Source organism: Ambystoma mexicanum, chromosome 13 (assembly GCF_040938575.1).
Source record: "Ambystoma mexicanum isolate Mex_15411 chromosome 13, UKY_AmexF1_1, whole genome shotgun sequence".
Taxonomy (NCBI): domain Eukaryota; kingdom Metazoa; phylum Chordata; class Amphibia; order Caudata; family Ambystomatidae; genus Ambystoma; species Ambystoma mexicanum.
In genome coordinates this window covers 22,948,347-22,966,719 of record NC_090938.1, presented here as the reverse complement: position 1 = coordinate 22,966,719, position 18,373 = coordinate 22,948,347, and the positions used below count along the sequence as shown (strand labels likewise).

General features: G+C 49.1%; 1 protein-coding gene across 1 annotated transcript; it reads left to right on the top strand.

Annotated features, from left to right (window-relative positions):
* Positions 1–1,479: 1,479 nt before the first annotated feature.
* Positions 1,480–16,304, top strand: MED20 (mediator complex subunit 20). The gene is made up of 4 exons (XM_069633042.1): positions 1,480–1,633; positions 8,044–8,198; positions 9,665–9,918; positions 15,653–16,304. The coding sequence occupies exons 1-4, from the start codon at positions 1,620–1,622 to the stop codon at positions 15,866–15,868; spliced, it is 639 nt and encodes a 212-aa protein (XP_069489143.1). The 5' UTR covers positions 1,480–1,619; the 3' UTR covers positions 15,869–16,304.
* The last annotated feature ends 2,069 nt before the right edge of the window (positions 16,305–18,373 follow it).

Here is an 18,373-nt window from a genome sequence, read left to right as displayed (position 1 = left end):
GACCACACCTAGATGGAATTGTGGATATTAACCTGCGTCGCATCTAGATGGGACTTTGAATGTTAGCATGCCCGCACTTAGAATAGTGAATTTTAGCATGTCCACACTTGGATAGAATTATGAATATCAGCCTGCGTTGCATCTAAATCGGGAGGGTTGGCCTGTATGGTCAGGTAACCCACTAACCAACATAAGCCCAAACTCTGCATTCTTATCTCACTCAAAAAACTCACACAACCATCTCTCGCACAACAACATACATGCCAACATTCAGATGCACCTGGGAGGGAGATTTCCACAAGGAAATCTGGAGATGTATTTTTCCCCATAGGAATGCATTGGGGCTACAGTTATTTTAGGTGGGAGACCGTGAAAAATAGCAATATTTTTCACATAAAAATCAGGAGTCTGACGCCTAAATCGGGAGGGTTGGCATGTATCCAACAAGCCGCACGCACTTCACAACACTGCAACAACACAAAAGCTGGAGCAACAGCACACGCGGACTGACACCGATCCAATACCCGCACCAAAGCTCAGCACCGGCGTACACCGAGCTGAAGCTGCCAACAGAACACCACTCCTCTCACTATCCTACTCCCTCTTCACCTTACTAACCCATCCCACCTTATCGTTTACAGATCTGCCAGAGCGCCTGGGGACCAATTCCGTTGGTGACGGTGCACGGTACGAATACCTTTAACATTTAACATATTACTGATATGAGAAGAAAAGTGTGAAAAGACGTAGCGTAGGGCTCAATGACCTACAAGGATCAGAAGACAAAGGCACACAATAGGGCAAGTAAAACATCCAATAGATTGCTACCTTTTCCGGGCCCAGTTACTTAGGTTTCAAATGCAGTGGGTGGGACCAGAAAGAGGCGGGAAATACAGCCTGCCTACACCAACATGCTCCATTTGGGAGCTGATACTCCAGTCCTGTGTTGTCCCTTTACGTTATAGGACTTGTAGTAGCCTTGAGTTTACACATTTTTAAACCCGGGACTACAACATAGCTCTCAACTCAAACGCGTTTGGCGGGTGTCACCGCCTTGTAAAGGGCTGACTCACCCGCCAAGCCTCCTGCACGCCCATTCATCCCAATGGGCGTCTCACCCGCCAAAAACAAAATCGGGTGATTTCACCCGCCCTTGCAACACAAATGGTTGAGAGCTATGGACTACAAGTACCAGAATGCAAAGAGAAAAACGCGACTGCACTATACAATGGGAAGCACTTTGCTATGTATGCAAGAAAGCAAAAGACGAAGGGGTGATACATGAAGAAGCACATCATAGGAAACCCTATTTGGAGGCCAACTGGCATCGTTTATTAACAAGACGTTCGTTGTGCAGGCCTATTGCCTGGATCTGTATTCGCTTTTGTGTCCCCTGCTCTTTCTTTGACGGGCGGGGCCTGCCCTAAGCACTTTTCCTCTGCTGTGGCATTTTTCTGATGGGCGTGGTGTGTTTCGGTTCTTTTTCTATGCGTTGGGCTTGCTTTTACGCGCTCTTGTTTCCGGGACCGGCTGCAGGCGAGCGGCTTCCGGTTAGTCCCGGAAGTGCTGTGCGTCGGTTCCCTACTGGAGCCTGAGGCGCGAGAACGCGGGCTGTGGCCATGGGGGTGACCTGGTAGGGCTCCGGGGCGACGGCGGCCCGGCCTCTGACGGCTGCGCTCGCTGGGAGCTGTAGTTCCTATAATGAAGTCTGAAACTACAGCTCCCGGCATGCCGTGCGGGGAGACCAGTGGCAACCAGGAGGGAGGGAAGGGCGGGTGGAAGTGCTGTGGGCTGGTAACAGTAGCATTGCATTCCGCGCAGGGGCTTAGTAGTAATGCTTGTAAGATCAGAGCATGCAAGCACCCATTTGGGAGGCTAGTCCAGACCTGGATTTTAACTTTGCATTCTAGGTTTTGTAGTTTTGGATATCACTACTATAAACCCAGGACTACAGGTTCCAGAATGCATATTTAAAACTAGGACTTGCATGTGTGCCTTTCACCTTGTAAATGCAGGGCGACAAGCCCCCCACAGTGCAATGGTAATAACAGGACTGCATGGGGAACACAAACATGTCCTGGATCTAGTGGAGCGCTCTTGTAATATTTAGGGCTTGGTTGATCAGATGACACCGCCATGTGGCGCTGTGTTGTTCCCAGTCCTTGGCTTTCCTTTTTCAAATCAATGGGATCACTTGTTTAAGACCAGTTTTTTCATTGATATTAAAAATCTCTAAATGCACCAGCTTGATAACAAATTGATGTAGTGTTTGGGAGACAGTCATCTGGTCTCCATATCCATGACTTAAAATGATTAGGCGAGTGATCTTGATAGGATTTTGTAATGATGAATGGTATTCATGAATGTGAGTAATATTAAAAGGAGAGTAGTGTCTGATCTAGTAATAATGAGGAGTATTAATGGCAAGGTTTGGGTTAAGTCTTCCTGATAATATTAATGATTGGCAAGGAGAGGTAATAGTATTGAGGATGGAGAAGTGGGATAATAGGACCGATGGTCGTCTCATGGAGACAGCGCGAGAAGACTGCATGCAGCCCGTAATCCATGTTACACAGAGCTCTCAAGTTTCTCCTGGCCATGCTTGAGAAGCTCACTATCATGGATTGGCAGCTTCCCCAGACGGCCTGTTTTTTTTTTCTTGGAATTTCTGGGACTTGTAATTTTCCTAAATTTCAAAGGGGGAATCAAAAAACTAGAAGTCTGTTGTAATTGGATCTGGTGTTTGGCTGGTGATGTCATTGGAGTGTGGAGTGTTGTCACTGAGGGTGGAATGTTGATGTAAGTGCTGTGAGCCAGGTTCTATGGATGGCAGTTGGACCCAAGTAGCTGGGCTGGGTGGATGTCCCAGTGTTTCTTCCTCTACTTTATAACAAGAGAATAAACTTAGCTGTAAACTTACCTTCCGGTTCCTGGCTTTGTGTAGAAGATGACCATGTTTACATCACTGGCAACGAGGATGGGATCCTTCTGGGAAGGGGTAGCGTGAGAAGTACAGCCATTCTAACGGCCAGAGGCAGTGGCTTTTGGGGATCCTGCGGGCCGGGCGGTGCATGAACGGCAGAGGTCTAAGTCAGTGTCCAAGACAGCGATTTTGAGGAACTTGGTGGTGTCCAGGATACGGGTCCAGGGAGGAAGGATCAGCGGTGGTGCTGTCAGGCTTCGTTGTGCGGAGCGGTCATTCCTCGAGTTGAGGTGGCCCATCGTCCGAGGTTAGGACCAGCTGTTTCAAGGGGTGCTGGTTGTGTGCTGGTAAGCTGCCGCCCGAGCACGCGAGGACTGGTGTGTGTCTCATTGGCGCGGGAGACAGGAACGGCGGTCGTTGGAGGCTGGGAGAGGAGGGCTGTGTGGAACTTTGGGTATGGTGTGGCTCCGTGCACTTACGTTTTGGTGACGCTGCAGTGGTGAGGAGGCTGTCCATTTCCATGTCTAGCGTAGTTATGGCAGGAGTTAAGATCGCTGGTGTCCGGCCGGCTCAGCGATGTCTGGTTGGGGACAAGGCGGCTGTGGAGCAGTTGAGCGGCCAGTACGTCATGTTGATTGCTCTGTGGCAGTCATTCAAATGATCACGTCGTTGGACTGGGGGCCGGCATTCCAGCAGGTTCAGATGGAACGCAACGTTCCCTTGGAACGCAGCATGAACAGGCAGTGCTGCTGGACCCCTTTTGCTCTCCATGGGTATTTTTTGGAGGACATTTCAGGGTGGCGTAGTGGGGCCGCATTGGAGCACCGTTTCTGTACGGATAGTCGTACGGCGGTTTCCAAGGGTATTTCGTTGGCCTGTAATGAAGTATTTCCAGGATGAGAGAAGGGCGTTGCTGAGGCCCTGGAACTCTGCAAGTGGAGCAGTTGTGTTGCCGGTGCGGCCATGGATGGTACTTCGTGTGTCGTGTGCATTGATGAACGGATGCTGCAACACAATTTTGGTGACAAGTGTTGTGGTGTGAGTCGGTGAACTTGAGGGCCCTGGATCTGGACTTGTAGGGTTTCGTTATGCGATTGTTTTTTATTTTTATTTGCCACGTTCTGAGGACTGTGCACGGTAGGTGTTTGGGGGAGGCCTGTATTCATACTGCTGTGTATATGTTGTGGCCTCGAGTTAGTGTCTTAGCGGGTTGGGTCTTGGGTCAATGTTAGTTGTAAAGGCCTGTATGTATCATGTTATTGCTGTCTGTGGCCTGTTTGTTAGGATATACCTCTGGGTTTTCAGTGGTGGACTCGTGGGTGAGCGGTCCATGGTTTATTATGTAATGGTTGTGTAATTGTTTATTTCACGACGGGTCTTGGGGACATGGAGGTGCGGGGCTGGCGCAGGGACTTTAGGACCATGTCATTTTTCTTGCATCTTTTGGACATGTGGGTGCGGGGCTGGCGCAGGGACTTTAGGACCATGTCATTTTTCTTGCATCTTTTGGACATGTGGGTGCGGGGCTGGCGCAGGGACTTTAGGACCATGTCATTTTTCTTGCATCTTTTGGACATGTGGGTGCGGGGCTGGCGCAGGGACTTTAGGATCATGTCATTTCTTTTTGCTTAGTTTGGACATGTAGGTGTGGGGCTGGCGCAGGGAGATTAGCACCATGTCATACTTGTAGTTTTTATCTCTTTTAAGGTTGGTTCTGGGGTTGTTGGTCATTGTTTGGGGTTTTTATCTGTTGTCTTGTGGTGTTTTGTTTTTCTTTGTAGGGGTGTTTTACCCTGGTAATATCCAGAGTGTTGGGTGGCCTCAGGGGTTTGTAATGTGGTTTTAGAGGTGCGCAGTAGATGCTGTTGTGGGATGTGGCAGGGTGGTGTTGCTGCAGATACGTGTTTTAGAGAGTTACTTTGGGGGCAGTGAGGTGCTGTCTGGTTATTTTGGGCGTTTTAGTTATTTGTTGGGCAGTGAGGTGCTGTCTAGTTATTTAGGGGCAGTGAGGTGCTGTCTAGTTATTATGGGGGCAGGAGAGTTATTTCAGGGGCATTGAGGTGCTGTCTAGTTGTATGGGGGAAGTGAGGTGCTGTCTGTATGGTGGGGCAGCGGGGTGGGCTTTGTAGGCTTTAGAAGTTTGGAGTCCTGGTGTTAGCAGTAGTATGCTATTGTTTACGCCAATTGGTGTTAGTATTTGTTTGGTGCTAGTTAGTTTGGGTCTTTAGGGATATTTGCTGGCTGTTGTTGGTTTGGTTATGTATAGCAATTTTCTTGGGTACATCTGTGGCGCACTGGTTCATGTTTTCCTTTTCTATCGATCTGGTGCGTTGTGGGTTTATCCTTGGGGTGTTTAGGGTGTTCCATCTTTTGAGGTGTTGCTGTTAAGGTGTTCCAGCTTGTGGTGTTTAAGGTTTCTTCCTTTCTAGGTTGATGTTGTTAAGGTATTGAAGGGAGGGAGGTGTGTTGTAATTGGATCTGGTGTTTGGTTGGTGATGTCATTGGAGTGTGGAGTGTTGTCACTGACGGTGGAATGTTGATGTATGTGCTGTGAGCCAGGTTCTACTATGGCAGTTGGACCCGAGTAGCTTGGCTGGGTGGATGTTCCAGTGCTTCTTTCTCTACTTTATAACAAGAGAATAAACGTTCATGTAAACATACCTTCTGGTTCCTGGCTTTTTGTAGAAGGTGACCATGTTTACATCAAAGCTCCAGAATACAAAAGGAAAACAGGACTTGATGGCCAGCTCGCTCATGCCCCAGGGGAAACTTGAGAGCTCAGGGTGCAATGCCTAGAGTTAAGTCCTGGGATCAGTCTTTGTAAATGGAAAGCTTGGGGTTAGTAGGAACATTCTCTCATCCAACACATAGGCCACAGCTTGCCTGGGCTATTATGGGGTGGAGATTGGACTGCTTGTCTATCGGGGTGTCTAACGATCTGCTGCTGATGACATGTGAAAGTTGTGCTTTTTTGGGGGGAGGAGTCAGGGTGGGAGGCGAGAGAACGCCATTGCTATGCTGGAAGAGTTATTTTGGGAGCTGGAGGAGTGGAGATCAGATGTACTTGTAGGTGGTAGTTGAAGGAGGCCATATCATATCATATATCATATCAACAGAGGCATGTGCAATGGAAACACTACATGTTCGTTGAGAGTCTAGGCACACTTGGCACTGTTGTGAAGTTGTATGGGCGGGAACGAGTACCATCTAGTTCACTGCTTCCTGCTATTATCTGTATGTACTTACATGTGAAACACTGCCTAGCCCCCTTTCAAATCCACCACTTTGCTTACACCTCTGATGAAAGAAGAGAGCATAATGGGAAGATGGAACAAGAAGCAGAGGAGGGTCCAGGGCCTAAAAGTGAAGTCTGGATGGAAATCCTCATAATGTGGCAATGACAAACTCTGGGAACCATCGAAGAGATGCTTTATGGGAGTTGTTCAAACAATACAAAGAGCGTGGTGACACTGACAAACTGAGGGGACTAGTGAATGGAACCTGCTGTATGGGAGTTGTAGTTCCAGTACTCCAAGGAATTCAGTGACACTGACAAACAAAGGGGATCAAGGAAGAATCGATGTGTGCACAGATAAAGATATCAATAAAGACACATGAAGAAACTTCTTTGAGGGAGTCGCAGGTGTGTTGCTTCCATGCACACATAGGTGTATTGGGAGTACACGCATCAAGAATCAAGCATTATCACACTAACCTAGTTGCGGACCACGAGAGAACAAGTGCTAAGAGGTTTAAGTCAGTCTAGTGTGAGAGTGTTTACACAGTCGGATGCGACCAGTGCACCGGCACTAGGAAATGTAAGGGCACTAAGACATTCAAAGACCACAGGAACACAAGCGTTGAGGGATTCAAGAGTGAAAGGACTAACCAAAGGAAGTCGATCGGAGGCCACAGAACTCATACAAAGAAAGGAGTTGTTTAAAGAAAACATAAAGTCAAGTGAAGTTGAAGCACTGACGCTTGGCTTGTAGGCCTTGGAGTACAAATTCTTCAGCGACCTAGCTCAGTGGTACGTAGAGATGTGAAGGAGATCTGTATCCTAAGAGCTTAGGTCCAGGCACTTCAACTCACAAGACGGTCATGTCCAGGGACCTGTGAGACACCACAAATGACATAGCATCAAGAGCAAAAGATAGAGGTACCAATGTCGTGGCATCTCAGATCCTGATGCTTTTATGTTAGACAATTGCCCCTTGAATGTTTCAAGTGACGCATCTTAACAAAGTCTGAAGTCAAAGGTGAAAAAGAGACCTGAACCTACAAAACTACAAAAAATAAAAAAAGATGTAATCCTCTATCTTAGAGTGGCGAATCTGGCGATATTTATTTGGAAATGCCATACATTACAAGCAAAGTAAATCATCTCTCTGCACACATCTCAAATGAGTTTAAAGTTACAATGATATGAATTCATTTGATAAGCTTTTGTTCGCTAAATGTAAAAACAAATGGCTGGTAATTTGCAAGTCATTCATCGGCTGCCATGAAAAATCACAAATAAAATGTGAAAATATGACCAAAATAAACAGTGCTTCACGCCCTCTAGCACATGCGAAAGGTGCAGTGCATGGGTTAAGTTGGGAGTGATTCATTTTTCAAGCAGAATTTCCTCATGCTTTGGTCTGAACAATTTATTTAATTGCAAAAAGAAATATTGTAGTAGCTGCCTTTGCGTCCACTGCCATTTGATCTCACTCTTGATGTCCTGTTCAATCGTTTATCTGATATTTATCATCTGCACAGCCCTGCTATCGGTTGCTTTATTTAAGTAGAACAGGTCAATGTGTACTTATGTAACTGCCCCCATGCCCATATCCAATGGCCTGCTGTGGAAATGAGCTGCTCGCACGGATCTACATGACTGACTAATTTGGCACCTCATATCGATCCCTTTCTCCTTACTCTAAAATAATAGTTGTGATTGATAGGCTTGACTGACCCCCTTCTCTGTGGGGTTTGGTCTCCAGCTAAATAGTCTGTTTATAATAAAGGTTGAGTGGGAAGGTGGAGTGAGGTCCAGTTTCTGACTGGCCAGTCGAAGGCCAAATTCTGTCTGCTCTATTATGTGCACGGATCTGATTGTGTTCTTGTTGTGATAGTGTGTGCCAAATGCCAGTGACGGAGGGAAAGAGTGTCCAGCAAACCGTGGAGATCCTGGCCCGGAAGCTGGAGCAGCTTGGCGCCGAGAAGCAGGGCACCTTCTATGTGGATTGTGAGACGTACCACACAGCGGCATCCACCATGGGGAATCAAGGTGAGTAGGCGTGGTCCACATCACTCCACAGTCCCTGCAAAATAGGGCAGACCGAAAGTTGCATCACACTGTCCTCAGGCTCCCACAATGATGGGGTAACCAAGGGAATTACAGACCTGCCTCCTAAAACCCGAGGTCCCATCCAGGGGAAGATATTACCCAGTGTCCCCAATATGGAAACCATGGAGATCATGAACCCATGAAGCGACTCTGTACACAGATGTCAAACCACAAAACTGCACAAAATAAATAAACCTAGTCCATATCGCCGGGATGTGGGGGGTGGGGGGGTTAATGGCGAGTCGAAACCTTCTTTGGACCACCCAGATCCTCAACTGTGATTGGGCTGAGGGGAAGTCAAGCCTTGTATACAACATCCATAGGCGCAATACCCAGAGAATCAGCCAATACAGTTGTCTGGCCATGGGGTCTGTATCTGTACCCATACAGCCCCCCTTTTTCTTCCTGCACTTATCAGACCTACCCTGTCTCCTGCCTTAAATCTAGCACTTGCAAATTACTGGCTGCATTACCACTGTTTGTTGCCTTTATTATTTATTTATTGTTATTTATCTGTTTCTCCTCTGCTTTGCACTTTCCACTTCTCCCTCCTTCCATGCACTTTTCCCCTCCCTTTCTCCCATGCACTTGCGCGTTCTCAATGTCACTGGGCCTAGTAATATCGCTGTTTTGTTCTCCCCTGTTCCCCTCCCTTGCCTTGTCGCACTCTGAAACACTTGTGTACGAGCGCGATAGAAATTAAATATCAATCAATCAATCATCCTGAGCAGATATCTGGTTCCTATCACGCCAGTGTCCCCTACCCTTGGAACCTTAAGTGAGGGGTAAGCTTGCCCATATCACTTCAAGTTAGAACCATACTTGCCCATCATTCCAGCAGTAGACCTAGGGCGTGCTACTGTGGCCCGGACCTCGCCTCCAAGGGTCTCCAGTGATATGCCTGTATAGCTCCTACACAGGGCGCAGCACCCTGCCTTTGTATGGCAAGCTCTCCTCTTATCTCAGATTTGCAAAATTATGTGTAGTTGTCCTTGAGTGGGTTTAAGCCAAAATATAGAATACAAAATGCTGAATGCGTTTTTGTCACATTCGGCATAGCTGAAAAATGCAGAATCCGAAAGTAACGAACTAAGTGTTCGATATTATCGGGTTCAGTGGTTGTGGGGGTGTCGCCTGCACACATGAGGGGGACAATTGCACTTATTCTGAAAAGCTCGAATTGCAAAGTGGGCCTTGGTATTCTGTCATTCTAGCTTTTAGGAATGCGGTATGATAACGTAGATCCCTCTTAAACACGGTACCCTCTTTAAATACTCCCCAGATCACGGGCTACGCTGCTCTTGAGCCCCTCCCCTCCGCACTGAATGATAGGACTAATGTGCTTTTTCTGTTATTTTCTCTGGGCAAGTATGTATGTAAACACACTGATCTTTTCTTCATTGCAGCACAGCAAGGGAAGCTGATGTACGTCATGCACAGCTCCGAGGCCCCCCTCAGCTGCTATGCACTTTTTGAGAATGGTCCCTGTTTAATTGCTGATGCCAACTTTGATGTTCTGATGGTGAAACTTAAGGGATTCTTCCAAAATGCCAAGGCCAATAAGATTGAAAGCAGAGGTACCCGCTACCAGTACAGCGACTTTCTGATCAAGATTGGCACAGTTGCCATGGGACCCAGCGCAAGAGGAATATCTGTGGAGGTAGGGCGGTCTAACTAAGGGAACCATGACATGTCTGGGGGTACTGCTGGCCAGCCAATAGGTCAAAGACATATCTTGAGATCACTGCTGGTTATCCATCGAAGGGGGTTTGGGAATATCTGGAGTACTGCTGACGGTAATATCTGGTGAGGGTAGGTTCTGCTGGCTATCCTAGAGAGCCAGGAATTATCTTTGGCTACTGCAACCTTACCAACGATGGCAGGAAATGTCTGTGTGGTATTGCGGCCTGACCAAGAGTGCAGAGAATATCTGGTGGTTCTACATAATAAGCAAGGGTGGCAGGAAATATCAGTGTGGTACTGCTTGGTAAAAGGACCTGGAAATACTTTGGGGGGACTGCTGGGTAACAAAGGCCAGCAGGAAATATCTGCTTATTGCAGCGCAACCATGTGGACTAAGAATTATCTGGGGTATGCAGCACAACAAAGGGTGGGAGGAACTGTGTGTCCAATTAAGTCTAATCAAGGGTCCAGGTAATAGCTCTGAGGCCCGCTTGCCAACCAAGGCTGACAGGACACATCTGTGTGCTCTGTGGTGCAACCAAGCAAATATCTGGGGGTATTGCAGCCTAACCACGGGCAGGTACTTTGTAGGGGGAACAGCTGACGTACCAAGGGTGGCACGAAGTATCTGTGTATACTGGAAGCTATCGATGGGGACACTGAATACCTAGGGATACTGAACACGCTGGACTGCAATTAGCAGAATATAATGGCAACGTTGTCCTACAAAATGTACTCTAAATATTGAGCGCAATGTTACACAGTGCCGTCTCGTCGCCTGGGGTCTTGGAAAACAAGCACACTCTGTATCGCTATAAAAATATTTTACAAAAACATAAATAATTGCAATATCTCCATGAATCTGGTCAAGCTCCTCTGGTTATTATGATCGGCTTCCCACTTCGCTCTGTTGCCTCTGCTGTTTGCCCGTGAATTTCTGCTGCATCCCTGTTCCCTCGTCTCACCCTCACTAGTTGCCCCCCATTAGCTTTGCCTCCCAACCAGTCTCCAATTTTGATCTCTGTGCATTGTCTTTCCATTCTGCACTTTGCTCTCGTCCCAATCCCTGATCCTCCCCATCTATGGAACGCCCTCCTGCTCTTGATGCTCTGCTTCTGCCTTTATCTCTCTGTGCTCTTCCCTCTCGTCCCCATTCCTGATCCTCCCCATCTATGGAACGCCCTCCTGCTCTTGAAGCTCGGCTTTTGCCTCTCTGTGCTCTTCCCTCTCGTCCCCATCCCTGATACTCACCATCCATGGAACACCCTCCTGCTCGTGATGCTCTGCTTCTGCCTTTGTCTCTCCATGCTATTGCCTCTCGTCCCCATCCCTGATCCTGCCCACACTCCCCCATCTGTGGAATGTCCTCCTTCTCTTGATGCTCTGCTTCTGTCTTTGTGTCTCTGTGCTCTTCCCTCTTGTCCCCATCCATGATCCTCTCCATCTATGGAACACCCTCCTAATCTTGATGCTCTGCTTCTGCCTTTGTCTCTCTGTGCTCTTCCCTCTCGTCCCCATCCCTGATCCTCTCCACACTCCCCATTTATGGAACGCCCTCCTGCTCTGGATACTCTACTTCTGCCTTTGTCTCTGTTCTCTCCCCTCTCGCCTCCATCCCTGATCCTCCCCACACTCCCCATTTATGGAACGCCCTCCTGTTCTTGATGCTCTGCTTCTGCCTTTGTCTCTCTGTGCTCTTCCCTCTCGTCCCCATCCTTGACAATACTCATCCATGGAACACCTTCCTGCTCGTGATGCTCTCCTTCTGCCTTTGTCTCTCTGTGTTGTTCCCTCTCGCCCCCATCCCTGACACTCATCATACTCCCCATCTATGGAACACCCTCCTGCTATTGATGCTCTGCTTCTGCCTTTGTCTGTCTGTGCTCTTCCCTCTCGTCCACATCCCTGATCCTCCCCACGACCCCGCACCCCCATCTATGGAATGCCCTCCTGCTCTTGATGCTCTGCTTCTGCCTTTTTCTGTCTGTGCTCTTCCCTCTCGTCCACATCCCTGATCCTCCCCACGACCCCACACCCCCATCTATGGAACACCCTCCTGCTCTTGATGCTCTGCTTCTGCCTTTGTGTCTCTGTGCTCTTCCCTCTCCTCCCCATCCCTGATACGCCCCCATCTATAGAACGTCCTCCTGCTCTTGATGCTCGGCTTTTGCTTTTGCCTCTCTGTGCTCTTCCCTCTCATCCCCATCCCTGATCCCCCCCCACACTTCCCATCTATAGAACGCCCTCCTGCTCTTGATGCTCTGGTTCTGCCTTTGTCTCTTTGTGTTCTTCCCTCTCATCCCCATCCCTGATCCTCCCCATCTATGGAATGCCCTCCTGCTCTTGATGCTCTGCTTCTGCCTTTTGTCTCCCTGTGCTCTCCCCTCTCGTCCCCATCCCTGATCATCTCCACGCCCCCATCTTTGGAACGCCCTCTGCTTCTGCCTTTATGTCTCTGTGCTCTTCCCTCTCGTCCCCATCCCTGATCCTCCCCACACTCCCCAACTATGTACGGCCCCCTGCTCTTGATGCTCTGGTTCCGGCCTTGTCTCTCTGTGCTCTTCCCTCTCCTCCCCATCCCCGATCCTCCTCACACTCCCCATCTGTGGAACGCCGTCCTGCTCTTGATGCTCTGCTTCTGCCCTTCACTCTCTGTGCTCTTCCCCCTCGTCCCCACCCCTGATCCTCCCCATCTATGGAACGCCCTCCTGCTCTTAATGCTCTGCTTCTGCCTTTGTCTCTCTGTGCTCTTCCCTCTCGTCCCCATCCCTGATCCTGCCCACACTCCCCATCTGTGGAATGTCCTCCTGCTCTTGATGCTCTGCTTCTGCCTTTGTCTCTCTGTGCTCTTCCCTCTTGTCCCCATCCCTGATCCTCCCCCACAGACCCCATCTATGGAACGCCCTCCTGCTCTTGATGCTCTGCTTCTGCCTTTGTCTCTCTGTGCTCTTCCCTCTCGCCTCCAGTTTCTGATCCTCCACACACTTCCCATCTATGGAACACCCTCCTGTTCTTGATTCTCTGCTTCTGCCTTTGTATCTCTGTGTTCTTCCCTCTCGTCCCCATCTCTGATCCTCCCCACACTCCCCGTATATGGAACACCCTCCTGCTATTGATGCTCTGCTTCTGCCTTTGCTCTTCCCTCTCGTCCCCATCCCTGATCCTCTCCACACCCCATCTATGGAACGCCCTCCTTCTCTTGATGCTCTGCTTCTGCCTTTGTGTCTCTGTGCTCTTCCCTCTCATCCCCATCCCTGATACTCCCCCATCTATGGAACGCCCTCCGGCTCTTGATGCTCGGCTTTTGCCTCTCTGTGCTCTTCCCTCTCGTCCCCATCCCCAATTCCCCCCCTACACTTCCCATCTATGGAACGCCCTCCTGCTCTGGATACTCTACTTCTGTCTTTGCCTCTCTGTGCTCTTCCCTCTCATCCCCATCCCTGAGACTACCCATCCATGGAACACCTTCCTGCTCATGATGCTCTCCTTCTGCCTTGCCTCTCTGTGCTCTTCTCTTTCGTCCCCATCCCTGATCCTCCCCACACTCCCCATCTATGGAACACCCTCCTGCTCTGAATGCTCTGCTTCTGTCTGCCTTTGTGTCTCTGTGCTGTTCCCTCTCGTCCCCATCCCTGACTCTCTCCCCATGCTCCCCATCTATGGAACACCCGCCTGCTATTGATGCTCTGCTTCTGCCTTTGTCTCTCTGTGCTCTTCCCTCTCGTCCCCATCCCTGATCCTCCCCACACCCCCATCTATTGAACGCCCTCCTGCTCTTGATGCTCTGCTTCTGCCTTTGTCTCTCTTTGCTCTTCCCGTCTATCCCCGTCCCTGATCCTCCCCACACTACCCATCTCTGAAACGCCCTCCTGCTCTTGATGCTCTGTTTCTGCCTTTGTCTCTCTGTGCTCTTCCCTCTCGCCCCCAGTTTCTGATCTTCCCCACACTCCCCATCTATGGAACACCCTCCTGTTCTTGATGCTCTGTTTCTACCTTTGTCTCTGTGCTCTTCCCCATCCCTGATCCTCCCCACACTCCCCATCTATGGAACGCCCTCCTGCTCTTGATACTCTGCTTCTGTCTGCCTTTGCCTCTATGTGCTCTTCCCTCTCGTCCCCATCCCTGATCCTCCCCACACTCCCATCTATGGAACACCCTCCTGCTCTGAATGCTCTGCTTCTGTCTGCCTTTGTCTCTGCGATCTTCCCTTTCGTCCTCATCCCTGATCCTCCCCACACCCCCATCTATGGGACGCCCTCCTGATCTTGATGCTCTGCTTCGGCCTTTGTCTCTCTGTGCTCTTCCCCATCCATGATCCTCCCCACACTCCCCATCTATGGAACACCCTCCTTCCCTTGATGCTCTGCTTCTGCCTTTGCCTCTCTGCTCTTCCCTCTCGTCCCCATCCCTGATCCTCCCCACACTACCCCTCCATGGAACACCCTCCTGCTCTTGATGCTCTGCTTCTGCCTTTGCCTCTCTGTGCTCTTCCATCTCGTCCCCATTCCTGATCCTCCCCACACTCCCCATCTATGAAACGCCCTCCTGCTCTTGATGCTCTGCTTCTGCCTTTGTCTCCCTGTGCTCCTTCCTCCCATCCCCATCCCTGATTCTCCTCATACTCTCCATCTATGGAACACCCTCCTGCTCTTAATGCTCTGCTTCTGCCTTTGTGTCTCTGTGCTCTTCCCCATCCCTGATACTCCCCCCCCCCCCCCCCATCTATGGAACGCCCTACTGCTCTTGATGCTCGGCTTTTGCCTCTCTGTGCTCTTCCCTCTCGTCCCCATCCCTGACCCCCCCCCCCCCACCCCATCTATTTAACGCCCTCCTGCTCTTGATGCTCTGCTTCTGCCTTTGTCTCTCTGTGCTGGGGAGTGTGGGGAGGATCAGAAACTTGGGGCGAGAGGGAAGAGCACAGAGAGGCAAAGGCAGAGCATCAAGAGCAGGAGGGCGTTCCATAGATGGGGAGTCTGGGGAGGATCAGGGATGGGAGGGAGTAGCACAGAGAGACAAAGGCAGAAGGCTCCTTCCTCCCATCCCTGATTCTCCTCATACTCTCCATCTATGGAACACCCTCCTGCTCTTGATGCTCTGCCTTTGTCTCTCTGTGCTACTCCCTCCCATCCCTGATCTTCCCCACACTCCCCATCTATGGAACGCCCTGCTGCTCTTGATGCTCTGCTTCTGCTTTTGTCTCTCTGTGCTCCTCCCTCCCATCCCTGATACTCCTCATGCTCCCCATCTATGGAACACTCCTTCTGCCTTTGTCTCGCTGTGCTCTTCTGGAAACTCATCTTTCCTCGTCTTCGTCCCTAAGAATGTTGCACCATGTTGTTTGCTCTTGTTACCATCCTTTTTCATTATTATGTAAATCGATTTGGCCTAAGCCCTCCATAAAACCAAATAAATACATTATTCAGTGTCCGAGATCCGTTCCCAAAATCCTATTAAAAGTATCTTGGCCGCTGGACACAGTGGACAGGAAGGCCTATCCTGCAAATATTCTGGGGAATGGTTAATCCAATTAATGGTGGGGGCATGGGGAAGGAAGAGTAGTTGTAATCCTTTGGAAATGCTCTCCTAACTACAGTAAGTTTGGATGGGTGGGTGTCTTCAGTTAGGCTCCATGAGAAATATTTAGCTGTAGTCCCTCTTCTGTCATATGTCACGTAATACTGCCTTTGCTGAAATATTTCTCCTGTTACCAGGTGGACTACTGCCCTTGTGTGGTAGTCAACGACTGCTGGAACCTGATTGTGGAGTTCATGCAAAGCTTTATGGGTAGCCACGCCCCAGGACTGCCCCCTGTTTTCAGCAACAAGCATGACTCTGTCTACAGTCCCGGGGACACCATGGTTCAATACATGGAACTTCTAAACAAGATCCGCAAGCAGCAACAAGGGCCTGTTTCAGGCATGAGGTGATCTGCTGGGGTCTGCCCTAAAATGAAATGCGGAGCTTGGTCTCTGGCCTGAGTTGAAATGCGTGCCTCAGACTATGGCCTGATATGGTTTGTAGAGCCTGGTACTTGCTGGAGATGATCCGACTGAACATGTCCCTTGATGTTTTGCAAGTCTTCGTCTCTGGCATGAGATGATCTACAGGGGAGAGTCTCCCGCAAGAGATTAAATAATGTAAGCCTGTTTGATTGGGACTGTGCCGGCATGTTGGGCCCTTCCCTGCTTCATACTTCATGCCTGCCTTTGGAGAGCAGAGCTTCCATATCTGCTTTGGCCCGACTCTACCTTCTGTTTTTGAGAAGACAGCTAGTTTTGTCTCATTAGGAGACGCAAGTTAACCTCTGTGTCAAGCAACCACCTACAACAATGTTTACAGTTGAATAAAGGTCACACCTTTCGAGAGGGCTGTTTGTTTTCATTATGCATATGTACAGGAGCATGGAGGGGTGATTCTAGGGCTGCGTTCAGCTTCATTATGCAGGTGTACAGGAGTATGGAGAGGCGCTTCTAGGGCTCTGTTTGGCTTCATTGTGCATGTGTACAGGAGTAGTGTTAGGCAGAATCCTATGCAGTTCCCTTAGGGAGCACTACAGAAGATTAGGACTACAGGTATATGCAATAAATCCCCTTTGGTATCAGTCTGTACCACACAGTTTTAGTTGGTAGCTGTGGCTGAGCAGCCAGACGTATCTCAAGAGGGAGATGAGCAGTATTCAGGGTTTACACAATAGGACTACAGCACTATAGAACAAGGAAACACTGACCAAAGCTTTGTATCAAAAAGAAGATATATATTTATTTTACACTCTCTTAGTTCTACACACAAATCACTATCCTTAAAGCAAGTTAACACAGTCAAGAGAAGTATACACAACTCCCTATTTAAATTGTAGATATGTTTGACCAAGACTGAAAACTGAGCAAAATGGCACAGTGTAAACCAAGCAGAAATGGCACTCTAACAATTTCTTCAGAGGGAGGGAAAGATCAAGTTATACAGGGTTAGACTCATAAACACACCAGCAACACTTCCCAATTGGATTGTGAACAAGTTAAGCAAGGTAGTACTTTAGCAGAAGCAGTACTTAGATGAAAATCAAGCAAAATGGCACTTCAACAATATATAAAGGGGAAGGAAAGGTGGTTATAAGAGATTAAGTGCACCAACACATTTCTTGATGAGAAGCAATCTAGAGAAGGCAGTTGTAACTGAAATAGCCAGAGTCAATAGGCCTGTGCCAGAGTCAATGGTACAAGGCAAAGTGCCCAGGTTCAAACGGTTCTAGTAGCTGCAGTCAAGTCTTTGTTTAACGGTTGAAAAGCAGGGTGCAGAAGGTAAAAAGACAATGTCAGACGATAGGGACGGCCAGCCCAGAAGGTAAGTAAAGGATTTAAAACACCTTTAGCAGTACCCAACGAAACGGGAGGCCTGGCGGAACAATGTACCTTAAAAGTGGAAGAGGCTCCTGCAGTGGTGGTAGTTCCTGCAGTTCGGGAGATCCAGCAGAGGAAGCGAGGCTCTCGTTGTGGAGGAAGGTTTGAGTTACCACACTGCCCAGGGATGAAGCCAGCAGCAAGCTGCCAAAACGGAATAAAAGGTACGCTCCTTTAAATCGCAGTCGTGGACGGGTGCCTGGCTATCCGGTCTTCTAGTGCTGGGCACTGGCGATTCGACCATGGCAAGTCCTGGAAGGGGATTGGCCAACTGGTTGGCCCGACCAGCTCAAGGGAAGAAGGCTCTTGTAGGTGAAGATCTTCTCTTGTCATTGGAGAAAAGTGGTGAGGATCTGCAGCAGGGCTTCACCGGTGGTTCAGTCGTTGCAGATGTCTTTGGCTTCTCTCCTCCTCGGATTTCTCAGTGGCGACGTCTATCTTCCAGTCCGCAGGTCTCTGCTTTTATGCAGAAAACCCCCCATTCATACAGACTAGCTGTCACTCACACAGTGGGGTGGCTATCCTGGCGGGATAACCCCCCAGCCTATCAGGGCAGAGTGCGACTTGGGTTGCGTAGGCAACCTGGTCCAGGATGCCTATTCTCCCTCCCACACATCCGGTCTACCCCAAACTCACTGGCGCCTAAAGGAGGGCTTCTGTCCAGAAGCCCGCCAAAAGGACGAACAAAGGGCCCCGACCTCAGTTTGGATTACAGAGAGCGACGCGAGAAAGAAATATTATAAAAGATCTGGCAAAAAAAACCTGCCGGATTAAAGTTAATATTAAAATAACCCGGCAGTATGTTAGAGGGTGTCAGTAAAAGTGGTAGCCTCGAACAATGGGAAAATCCCATAAGAAAATATTCACGGTTGAATGTTTATGGTAGTAAGCACTGCCACCAGCCAGAAACTTTGGAGAGAGGGACTGGACAGTACCCTCTCGAAAATTAACACTAGGGAAAAACTATTAACCCTTCCCAGTACCTCCATAGTAAAATGGGTTGTACAGGTTTTGTTCATAATTATTGACTAGCAA